The sequence below is a fragment of the Sycon ciliatum genome, chromosome 1 (assembly GCF_964019385.1).
Source record: "Sycon ciliatum chromosome 1, ocSycCili1.1, whole genome shotgun sequence".
NCBI lineage: Eukaryota > Metazoa > Porifera > Calcarea > Leucosolenida > Sycettidae > Sycon > Sycon ciliatum.
Genome location: NC_088643.1, coordinates 76,193,826 through 76,206,146, shown reverse-complemented (window position 1 = coordinate 76,206,146; position 12,321 = coordinate 76,193,826). Strand labels below are relative to the sequence as shown.

Below are 12,321 nucleotides of genomic sequence, written 5' to 3'. Positions count from 1 at the left end.
TCTGGCTCTCTCTCTGGCTCTCTCTCTCTCTCTCTGGCTCTCTCTCTCTGGCTGTCTCTCTCTCTGGATCTCTCTCTGGCTCTCTCCCCCTCTCTCTCTCTCCCTCTCTCTCGCTCTGTCTATCTGTCTCTCTCCCTCTATCCCTATATCCCCCTCTGTCTCTGTTTCCCCCTCTATGTCTCCGTCGTTGTCTCTTATTGTCTCTTATTGTCTCATTCTCGTCTGTCTGTCTGTCTCTCCCTCCCTCTCTTCCTGTCTCTGTCTCCCGCTTCCTGTCTTTCTGTCTCTCCCTCTTTCTCTTTCTTTGCCCCCCCCCCTCCTCTCACTAGGTTTGTACCTGTTTTCTCCTAACCCCAACTGCTGTGTTCCACACCCATCCATCCTAGTTGTGCGCGTCCTCGTGCCTGGTGTAGAGTGTGCGGAACATACATGTATGCGTGTGATCATGTAAGATTAAATGGAAGTCACGTTCAAGTGTGTGGGGGAGGTGTGTGGATGAGCATGGTGTGTGTGTGTGTGTGTGTGTGTGTGTGTGTCAGCACAAATTGCTATGTCTAACAATAGTAACATAGCTGTTCGCTATCATCGCTCCCGCGATGGGCATGTCTGAGGTCTGAGGTCTGAGGTGTGTGTGTGTGTGTGGCGTGGTGTGTATGCTTACGTACACAGTGCTAACCACCACCCCATCAGCGGTCTACAACATGTTACCATTACCAGCGCTTGTATTACACACCTGCGACATGGCCTGTGGAGCTCGTTTTGCGCGATACTCCTGCAGGCTGTAGTGTAGTGTAGGTGAAGCCTCGAGATACTTCCGGCTGCTATGTGCATGTACAGGTACATACACGGCGACCTACATAGATTTGAAGTGCCCTATAAAATGAGAGCCTTTCTTCACTAGTCTCTTCCATTCTGCACAAGTATACAAGTGAAGTACGTGGCAACAACTTACCTCCATGATCCGGTGCTCCACTCCAGTGCGGACGTGCTTTTCGCTGCTGTCAAGCCTTAGCCCTGCTCCCCAAGGAGGCATTGCGGTCAGCCTCGTCTCCTTCATTACTTCGTCTCGTTCTTTCCGAGAGTGCTTCACTGTTAAGTATTATGGAGATAGGAGATAATATAGATATTTTGATTACACAAAATTACACTTGCGGGCGTGTCGTACTCTCATCTTCGCTCGTTGAGCACTTTCGCAAGACACCGGCAACTTACCCTGCTGTGTGTAGATATTATAATAGTATCGGTATACACTATAACCAGGGATCTACAGGGCAATTATTTACATCCAATCACTTCCTTGGGCGATGTCGAATTGGCTCTGCGAGTTCAAATGCATGTACACACGTACAGTTCCCTTTCCGCCATCACCGCCTCTCTCTCTCATGCAGCTTCACAACACATGTTCCAAGCCTCTTTTACGGGCAAAAAGCACAAACATGTCCTTGGCCTTGCCTTCACTGCGATGCACTGCCACTGCCACTACAGTGCTAGTGTTAGTGGGGTGTGCAAAGCAGGGAGTAGTGAACAGTAGTATTCTACTAATCCTTGCCCTTGCCTTGGTGTAAAGAGTAGGCTAGGCGGGCCGGGCTGAGATAAGAACGGCATTGTGCTACTGAACGCTTGGACGTGGCAAAACTGGTATCACTAAGACACTATGATCGATGCTAAACCGTTTCGAGGTGACACTCTCATGCTCGTTGACGTTACTATACTATAGCTCTAGCTCTTCTAGTACTGTAGGCTCTACTGCGTCCCTGCCCCCACGCCTGTAGCTGTGCGACTACGTAAGTCATTGGTTGGATCTGAGATAGTACTACTACTAGTACTAGTAATACTACACCTGGATCACAACTCCACGCGTTATCACTCCACCGCCATCACGCCCTAGAATAGATAAAGACACCTCAACTTCAAGTACGAGCAGCGCCATAGGCATAGCCCCCTACGTCCTACTCCCCTGCTATACTTTTGAAGTCTAACCATGCTAACTTGCTATTAAGTAATAGCCTATAGGCTAGGCCACACAACGGCATTGGTCATCTGAAGTAATTAAATCAGTCCACTGAACTAGACTGAAGGCTGTGAAGCTATCACTAGCACTTACAATAGCAGTGGTTGTACCAGTACTGACTCGCAGTAGTACTGCAGCAAGCCTGCAGCATCGAATGCATAGAGAGTATTACATCATGGAGAATGACGCCATATCGGCAAACACAATAAATGTTTGTTTGTTGGTTTTCATTTTACTTCGCACATTCAAACGGGATGACGACCAATGATGGCGAAGGCTTAGCCTAGAAGTGGCTATGAAAGTACATAGTAAGAGATCGCTATCAGGTTCTGCCTCATTTCCTCTGTGCTGCGCTGATGAGTTCACAAAGAACGAAACAGCATGCTGTCCGCAGATTGAGTAGTAAGAGATCAGGATATTTATAATAATAATTGAGAGTAAACGGGGGGGGGGGGGGGGGGAATACGATGTATCTGTAATATTACTAGGTGAGGATTACTGAACTGTACGGGGAGGGAGAGCAGAGTGACCAGCAGTAGCTCAAACTACTCCCTACACTACAGGCGTATGGCACACATGCATTCTCTAAACTTAGGTAGCCGGGTACATGTACCAAGCCGAGAGAGCGTTCCACAGCAGAGCACCAGCAACAGAAATTCTCCGCTGACCGCAGCGGCTACGGGTTGCCTGGCTTAAAGGGGAAGTTAAGGCAAAAATTAAAATTTCACCAGTTGTAGTCTTCGGGGTGCTGAGTCGAATGGTCTTGGTCCGAGGAAGCTGAGACGCTCCCTTCCTACTTGAATCCCAATCGAACTCGCGCACTTCCACCGAAACTGGGTGACTGCGCCCTACTAGATGGGGATTTGTATGCAAAATGTCACTAAAAGCGCCATTTCGTTCTTATAAAAGCACGGATGACCGCGATTGGCCCATAAATTGTAGTCTTTGGACGCTGAGTCGACTGGTTTTGGTCCGAAAAGGCTGCGATGCAGCGTTCCTCCTTTATTCCCAATCGAACATGGTTGAACAAGCGGTCACGTGGTCCTGGGTGCCCAAATCACCTGGTCACCACGCCAGCAGGTGACAACTTTCACACCAAGGTTCAACTCGAGTTCAACTCGAGTGACAGGACTGCACCCACAAAAGGTCAAACAGGCTAGTAAGTTGTACCCTGCAGGCACGGTGACCAGGTGACTGGTGTACGCAGGAGCACGTGATCGCTTCTTCAACCATGTTCGATTGGGAATAAAGGAGGAACGCCGCATCGCAGCCTTTTCGGACCAAAACCAGTCGACTCAGCGTCCAAAAGACTACAACATATGGGCCAATCGCGGTCATCCGTGCTTTTATAAGAACGAAATGGCGCTTTTAGTGACATTTTGCATACAAATCCCCATCTAGTAGGGCGCAGTCACCCAGTTTCGGTGGAAGTGCGCGAGTTCGATTGGGATTCAAGTAGGAAGGGAGCGTCTCAGCTTCCTCGGACCACGACCATTCGACTCAGCACCCCGAAGACTACACCTGGTGAAATTTTAATTTTTGCCTTAAAGGGGAAGTATACCCTAAAATCAAATTTTCACCAGTTGTAGTCTTCGGGGTGCTGAGTCGAATGGTCTTGGTCCGAGGAAGCTGAGACGCTCCCTTCCTACTTGAATCCCAATCGAACTCGCGCACTTCCACCGAAACTGGGTGACTGCGCCCTACTAGATGGGGATTTGTATGCAAAATGTCACTAAAAGCGCCATTTCGTTCTTATAAAAGCACGGATGACCGCGATTGGCCCATATGTTGTAGTCTTTTGGACGCTGAGTCGACTGGTTTTGGTCCGAAAAGGCTGCGATGCAGCGTTCCTCCTTTATTCCCAATCGAACATGGTTGAACAAGCGGTCACGTGCTCCTGCGTACGCCAGTCACCTGGTCACCGTGCCTGCAGGGTACAACTTACTAGCCTGTTTGACCTTTTTTGGGTGCAGTCCTGTCACTCGAGTTGAACTCGAGTTGAACCTTGGTGTGAAAGTTCTCGCCTGCTGGCGCGGTGACCAGGTGATTTGGGCACCCAGGAGCACGTGACCGCTTGTTCAACCATGTTCGATTGGGAATAAAGGAGGAACGCTGCATCGCAGCCTTTTCGGACCAAAACCAGTCGACTCAGCGTCCAAAAGACTACAACATATGGGCCAATCGCGGTCATCCGTGCTTTTATAAGAACGAAATGGCGCTTTTAGTGACATTTTGCATACAAATCCCCATCTAGTAGGGCGCAGTCACCCAGTTTCGGTGGAAGTGCGCGAGTTCGATTGGGATTCAAGTAGGAAGGGAGCGTCGCAGCTTCCTCGGACCAAGACCATTCGACTCAGCACCCAGAAGACTACAACTGGTGAAAATTTGATTTTAGGGTATACTTCCCCTTTAACTTCCCCTTTAACCTAATACCAGACGGCTGATGACAGGGCCTGCTCTAGACATTCAACACAGCCCGGTCAGAGTGTACCTGGTGCATGCAGGCCAGCCGGGTCAGATCATCCGGCAGAAAAACAACTAAAAAGCCTGCTCAAAACGCAGGAAAATAGAAAGGCGAATTTATTACCGGAAATCGTTTAGAGAACAACAAGGCGAACTATCAAAGTCTGCAAATGTAGAAGGTAAACGACATTACGTGAAGAATGCAAAGCAGTTCCATTGGATTCTGATTTAACAATTTGAAAAATTGGAATTCTGTTTTCTAATTAGTGCTAGTAGCAGGACGAACATGTTCACATAATAGAGCACTGCAGCACCCAGGAGCCGAGCAGCATGCCGATAATTCGAAGCAGTGAGTTCTTACCTCTCAACCACGCATCGCGAGCAAATCCACCGCCGCTCGTGTTCCCGGAACACGAGCGGCGGTGGATTTCCAAAGTTTTTTTTTTAAATTTCGGCCAGTCTTGCACAAAGCACATGACATGGATAGACTGGCATGCTCGTATTCCAGCCAGGGTCGACCTTTCTTCCAAGAGTCTTGGAAAGCGTGAGTTCTTTTTCTCTTCGCTGCGAGCTCCATCGTCCAAATCACCAGTCGGATGAATGCAACTGTGTCAAAAGCTATAGCCAAAGTAATAGATACGCTTTTGACTGCATGACTGCCCCATCGACTTTGAATGTCCTGACTTCCTGCTCGCCGCTGGCCAGATCGCGCTGGAACCAGTTGACCCCAGTTGACCCTAGCCGAGTCTGTCGCTTGTAGACTGTAGTGTGTACCATGGTGTACGGTTGCGCTACAGATGGGGTCCGCGAGTCGGGAAATACCGGTATTTTAGGAATCCATTGTCAGTTTGAGACATTTTTCAGCCGGGTCAGACTGGACCCGGTGTTATCTATTCAGCCAGGTCGTGCAGTTCCCCAGCCGGGCGCGTGACCCGGCTGACCCGGCTCTCCAGCAGGCCCTGCTGATGGCGGGTAGGGGTGCCTTGTGAAGCTGGTCGAGTACAGGGCTGGTGCGGGCGTGGATGCACCGCCAGATGGCGATATCGCAATCACTGTTTTCTGCCTCGCTGACACGGTACAGGGAGTGAGCACTGAGCAGTGAGCAGCGGTTGCATGGCTGTCCGGGGCGGGTTGCCATCGATACAGCGAATGGCTCTGTTTTACGCGGTTTGCAGTAGTTTCAGTTGACCCTCTCGCAGTGCGGCTGAAAAGCAGCAGGAGCCATAATTGCATAAAGCAGGTCAAGACTTTTTAGGCGTGGTGAACTGCGCCGACACCCACGATCAACTGGGTGCTCACAGCTTGGAGTGAGGGTAACAAGGATGCAGTTTACAGGGTTATGGGCCGTTACACGCCCGATTGGTTGAGAGACTCACCTACTCTCCCCTGACTCACTTGTGAGGTCTGCATTCGCCACTAAGGTGTGCAAGGCATAGGCATAGTGGTGGCCTGCGGAAGCGAAGGCTAGTTTGTGTGTTTCTGAACATTCAAGCGATGCCAACGCGAATCCCGCGAATATTATTATTATTATTAGGTCAGGCATTATGCCCGCCGATGCCTTCACATACATGTACATGTATTGCACACCTGGCGAGAGCGTCTGGCTAGGCTTCAGGGCGCGCCACATGGCGCCAATTGTCTTGGCGACCTTGGTGACCACATAGTTTACATGGGTGTCCCAAAATCTGGGCGATTGTCAAGGTGGACGCCGAGGTAGTGCGCAGATACATGTATGTAGCCATTCTCGTGAGTTACATCCTAGATCCTACACTACAGATGCGTCCTCCTGCTGCTGCTGGATGAAATAATTGAAAAAGAAGAGAAGAAGAATGCGCATGCGCTTGGCAGAGACCAATGGGAGGTAGATTCAGTGACAAGCCATCAATACATTGTACCAAGTCGGTATTATTAGCGAAGTTAGTTGACTGTACATACTCATTAGTTATGACTTGTCATCCCTCTACGACCCTGCTGTACTGAGCTCTCTTATCTATTGTCCTAATCTTATCTGTCGGAGATGGCTACAGACTACAAAACAGGGAGTCGTAAAATACCAGGGAGTCGTAAAATACCGGGAGGCGACACGAGATGCACAACCGCGTCGGATGATTGCCTCAGCTCGGGCACGAGTGCTGAGACCTCACGCGCTGCATGGCGAGGGACTTCCCATGAGGTCAAAGCGGCGCAGGTCATGCAAAAGGACGCGTTCGCTGTTTGGTCCAAAAAATTTGAAAACTCAATAAAATTATCCTGCACACAACGAATCCAGTGTCAGCAGTTCGTTTTGTTTTTCTAAGTAATAATACTTTGTGCCTTGGCCTTCGAAGTAAAGGATGATGGAGCTTGACAGAGATGACTGCCAAAGTGATGAGTCCACCGTGGAAGATGTAGATGACGCCACGTATTCACTTGGTGACCTGAGTTGTGGGGATGTTCAGCTGTGGGCTACAGGTGAGATTCTTTCGTTTGCATGTTTTTGTCTCTTCCTTGTGGACACGAATGTATAATCTGTAGCATACCTAAGTGCCCGAACTGCCCCGATAAATTAGGTGGTCGACACCATCCTTTTCATCCTAGTCTGCCCACGATGCATTGTCTGTTCACTGTGACAGGATATTTATTGAAGTCCTGAAAATTTACGTGTGTACCTAGTATGTATCATCACCGTAGATGATGTAAACCTCCATCCTCAAACCATACTTTGTCTATGTGCAGATCGATGTAAGAGTGGTAGTGCCATCATGGTGTACAGGCCTATGGAAGGTGCAGTGATCCATGGAATTTGCAAACTGCTGACAATGAGACAGGCGAGTGTTACTGAGGCGACGGAGTCATTCCTGCATGTTATTATGACACGGTTACACAAGGCATCAGGTACTGCAAATCTGCTACGCCAGGAAGTGTGCCAGCTGAAGGCATGCAAGGGTGCTGATATTTCGCAAGCATGGCAACAAATGCTGTCCGTCATCGCAACAGCTATTCCCGAAGTGAAAATCAATTGTGAAGGTCAGTGCGTTTTGCATGCATGTTGGAAAAAAATTGGCTTCTGACTAGGTATGCAGACTAGGTATGCAAACGCTGGCTTTTGAATACTAGTACAGTCTCTGCAACCACCAGTCCTTCTATGTTGTCTTTTTCTTTTCTCTTCTTCAGATTTGGAAGTTACATCTGCAGTGCTAGCGAATCTGATAAGCTACCTGCATGCCACGGCTGCCGCTGCTATCAGGAAAGCGTCAATAGCACCATCCAAAGCTGCTGAAGCCATCCCCGAACCGGTGATTGACAATTTGTCTCACCTTGCTGAAAAGTACCATGGTGGTTGGTGCTTGGTGGCCGTGCGGCGTGAGCTGGAAGGAGCAAGGTGTCGCAACGACAACTTGCTGCAGCTTATACCTTTATTTGGCAAGGATGACGTGACAAGCCTTCAGCCTTGTTTGGAGAATTCAGGTGGCCCGGCGTGGCTCGGAAGCTCTGTATAAGACACCATACGTCACAGATAAAAACAACTGAACCAGTGATATGTGAATTTTGCGCTTGTGTGTGTGTGTGTGTGTGTGTGTGTGTGTGTGTGTGTGTGTGTGTGTGTGTGTGCTTCTGTGATAAGTGGTATAAGCAGTCCACAGGGTATTCACCTTGAGTGCATTCGCCGATAGTGTGACTTTCGTCGCACAGAACCTTCTTCAGTTGGTCAGGTGACTCGGCGTGGCTCGGAAGCTCTGTATAAGACAAAATACGACACAGATAAAAACAACTGAACCAGTGATATGTGGATTTTGCGCTTGTGTGTGCACGAGCATGCATGTGTGTGTGTGTGTGTGTGTGTGTGTGTGTGTGTGTGTATGTGTGCTTGTGTGTATGCTACTGTGATAAGCGGTACAAGCAGTATACAGGATATTGACGGGTATTCACCTTGAGTGCATTCGCCGATAGTGTGACTTTCGTCGCAGAGAACTTTGCTCAGTCGGTGAGGCGACTCGGCCTTACGTTTCCTGAAGGCAATGTGTTCAGAACAGTTATGAACAGCTATGAACAGTTAAGAAATGACAAATATTGTTTGCAGTTCATGGGCCATATAGATGTGAAACACTTTGAATGCAGAAGAATGAGGATAGTGGCATCAAATACTGCATGGATTCTGTTTGATATGCTACTTTTTTTTCCCTTCCATGGAAAGGTGAGTACATCGTCGAACTTCATCTCGAAACTTCACACAAACCTAGAATGGAACTTGGACAACATGAAGGGGCCATGGGCATGGTGTGTTTAGTGGAGAACTATTCCGAAAACAGGGTGTCATTCGCATTGACTCAATTCAAATTTGAGTACATTTCGTGAATAACTTACCTTGACATTCCGTCGTCTCCAAAGCAGTGAACTTCCAAAAAAAAATTAAAAGCCACGGCTCAACCTAAGGTAATGCGTGGTACGTATCAGAAACAACCAGCTTTCGCTCTGGAGATCAAGAATAGCCTCGAAGCATAGCAAAAACAATTGAGAAAAAGAAGATGACGACGACGTTTCAATCACGCTTCAAATTTCGCGGGTCGAGTGCGGCAATCCTCGGATCGTGAAATGTGTGGCGTGTCGCCTCCCGGTATTTTACGACTCCCTGCTACAAAATGACTATGACTGTAGTATACACTTGTACAGTATACAGCCTATTCTAGCCTAGGCTAGGCTAGGCCCTGTCTGCTGTTGGCACACGTCACGTGTCATGTACTAGATACTCGTAATCGTACCATGATCATGATGATGTTCAGATTGATGCCCTGGCGCGGCCCTCGGCCGTGCTATTACCAGAGGTCAGGAATCAGGATGCCTGTAACCTGCCCCTCCGAACCAACCGCAGAGACCTCAAAGCTACAGCCCAACATTCGTTGCTGTAACGTGTAAGCAGTATCAGTTAGTCACCGTGTGGAACGCCTTCCACCCCCCCCCCCCCCCCCCCCCCCTCCTTCCCCACACACACTCTCCCTACCATCTTGATCTCAATTCAAGTGCCTTTTCAAAAGCTTTTAATGTCATGGATAATGCGAGGAAGGTGATTATCCCCGAACGAACTCATCATCATAACGTTGGACATGACTGTCCGTTTCACTTGCGATGTCAAACCTCTTGACTTTAGGACGAACACCAAGGGATCGATGGACGATGGTACATGTTATGATGTATTTGTTCGCAATAATGAAAACTCACTGGTGCAGAACGCGAACTACATGTACATGTACTATCAATATAATACATGTGTATATACAATCATGTAACTAATCACTTTCCATGATTTGAAAGAGGTCCTTTCCTGCTACACCACCGCGAACAATTGCATGTTCAAAGTCGGTTTTTGAAAGACCCCCATACATTTGCAAGACAAGACGCCGTCAGCCCTCATTATCGAGTGCAACGCCCCCACGCCTTCCAGTTGTCGAGCCCTCCCCCTGCAACCAGTTTTGACATCGCGCCAGGATTCTTCCCATTTATTTTGACCTGCTGCCCACATGGAATGCCGTTCCAGCTAGCCATGGTACCATCCTGAAATGCAGCCTTTTCACGGCCAAGCAATGCTACAATGGCAATGCTAAGGTCGGTAAGGACCTCCTGCCGTCCTGGGGCAGTACATTGTGCAACACAGACTAGCGTACATGTACATGACCGCTAGTCTTAGTCTGTGTTGCAGTGTAATATGTACATGACTGTATATAATAGTATTAATACAAACTAACCTTAGGTTTATGCGTGGAATATAAACTATCACACAAACCTCGGCGAATTCAGGTTTATATTCAGGTTTATATTGAAAATACAAACTTGAAATCTCCGTTGAAGTAACGTGTTGACACGTTAGTTGAATGAGAGTTTGTAACTTGTGTATGTATAAAAAAAAGTAAATTATTGTATAAAATTTGAAACTCGGATGTTTAGCCATAAATAAATGTAGAAGAGAAAAGGACATATGGATACGAGTTAAGAGTAACTCTCCATCACTGTAACATGATACTATACACAGTCAGAAAGTGCAATAACTAGGCACAAAACTGACAGAGTACTGAAACATTCGACGTCCTGACACCTAGCTTCAACACATCTCCGTAGCGCTAACCGACAGCCTTCCAACTTGGAAGGTTCAAGGTTATGAAAAGACCAAAGAGGGGAAGGCAAGCGCAACGAAAACGAGCAAAAGCTACAGTCCCAACGGAACAAAGAATGTCGATTGTTACTGGACGATGACGAGACCAGTACGATATTTGACAAAGCGGTCTAACTACAATTCGAAGCAGCAAATAACCTTGAACCTTCCAAGTTGGAAGGCTGTCGGTTAGCGCTACGGAGATGTGTTGAAGCTAGGTGTCAGGACGTCGAATGTTTCAGTACTCTGTCAGTTTTGTGCCTAGTTATTGCACTTTCTGACTGTATATAGTATCATGTTACAGTGATGGAGAGTTACTCTTAACTCGTATCCATATGTCCTTTTCTCTTCTATATTGTATAAAAGGGTGGTATAATACATCATACATACAATACTTGGAAGGTTCAAGGTTATGGAAAGACCAAAGACTGGAAGGCAAGCGCAACGAAAACGAGCAAAAGCTACAGTCCCAACGGAACAAAGAATGTCGATTGTTACTGGACGATGACGAGACCAGTACGATATTTGACAAAGCGGTCTAACTACAATTCGAAGCAGCAAATAACCTTGAACCTTCCAAGTTGGAAGGCTGTCGGTTAGCGCTACGGAGATGTGTTGAAGCTAGGTGTCAGGACGTCGAATGTTTCAGTACTCTGTCAGTTTTGTGCCTAGTTATTGCACTTTCTGACTGTATATAGTATCATGTTACAGTGATGGAGAGTTACTCTTAACTCGTATCCATAAGTCCTTTTCTCTTCTATATTGTATAAAAGGGTGGTATAATACATCATACATACATGTACATGTACACGTACTACCTGACCCTCCCAGATGCATATAGTGATGTAAGCCCGGACAACACTATCAAAGTTAAGTGCATTTAATAATATAGGTAACTGTCAGTAGTTACAGTCATGATGACTGTATTGTAGTGTGCTCTGTCATTGACTGTCAACCGTCAGCGTCTGTGTTGTAGTCCTATCTTCATCCTCCCTGCAATTAGTCTTTCTGGGTATATGTACGATGTATTTGTCTTTAGCCAGCTGGGTTTATGTTCTTTTGTAAAACAAAAGGAAGAAAAGAAAATAGATGCCTTCACTGAAGACCCCAAGGCCTACCGTATTTTTCGGAGTATAGTGCGCACCTTTGTATAACGCGCACCCCCAATCTTCATTGGGGGTGCGCACTTCAATCTTCATTGAAGTATGTACATGTACATGCATTTCCTATTCGGAGCGTAGCACTGCAAGGAAAGCTTCCTCACCAACAGGCACACACACCAGCACGGACGGTAGTACACGTACTACTACAAGAAGTAGTACCCCAACGGCCAGACCTGACCTGCCCGCCAAACCTCAAACGCAAGATACAAGCACAAGCGACAATGGGTGGCAAAACCCACACCGCCGCCGCCCTGCACAAGCCGACACCAACACTACCGGTAGTCCACTGAAACGCACTATCACAAGCCAGTTCACAAAAGAGCCAGCCCGTACCAAACGCACTGACCTTCAGGGCGTGGAGCGGGTGAAGCGCACGGCTTTCTACCTTGGCAATGTAGACCTTGGATGCGATGCTGCCTCAATTGAACTGTGGTGTAAAAAGAAAGATGTCGAAGTTTTTCACTGCTCAATCTCAGAATCACGGTACTTTGGTACAGCTTATGCCCACCTGGTTGTGGGAGAGAACTGTGTAGACAAGATCCAAGGGCCTGGTTTCTGGC

At 47.6% G+C, this 12,321-nt stretch overlaps 1 protein-coding gene across 1 annotated transcript; it reads left to right on the top strand.

Moving 5' to 3' along the window:
• Nucleotides 1–6,533: 6,533 nt before the first annotated feature.
• LOC135805516 (uncharacterized) lies at nt 6,534–8,237 on the top strand. Its single transcript, XM_065319559.1, has 3 exons — nt 6,534–6,925; nt 7,190–7,480; nt 7,628–8,237. Exons 1-3 carry the CDS (start codon nt 6,808–6,810, stop codon nt 7,951–7,953), a joined length of 735 nt encoding a protein of 244 aa, XP_065175631.1. The 5' UTR covers nt 6,534–6,807; the 3' UTR covers nt 7,954–8,237.
• Nucleotides 8,238–12,321: the final 4,084 nt, after the last annotated feature.

What these genes read in the sequence shown, in the direction of transcription:
- LOC135805516 (XM_065319559.1), top strand. Translation starts at nt 6,808, where the DNA reads ATGATGGAGCTTGACAGAGATGACTGCCAAAGTGATGAGTCCACCGTG. An exon ending in TGTTCAGCTGTGGGCTACAG is followed by an intron (nt 6,926 to 7,189) that starts GTGAGATTCTTT and finishes GTCTATGTGCAG; the next exon opens with ATCGATGTAAGAGTGGTAGT. An exon ending in AGTGAAAATCAATTGTGAAG is followed by an intron (nt 7,481 to 7,627) that starts GTCAGTGCGTTT and finishes TCTCTTCTTCAG; the next exon opens with ATTTGGAAGTTACATCTGCA.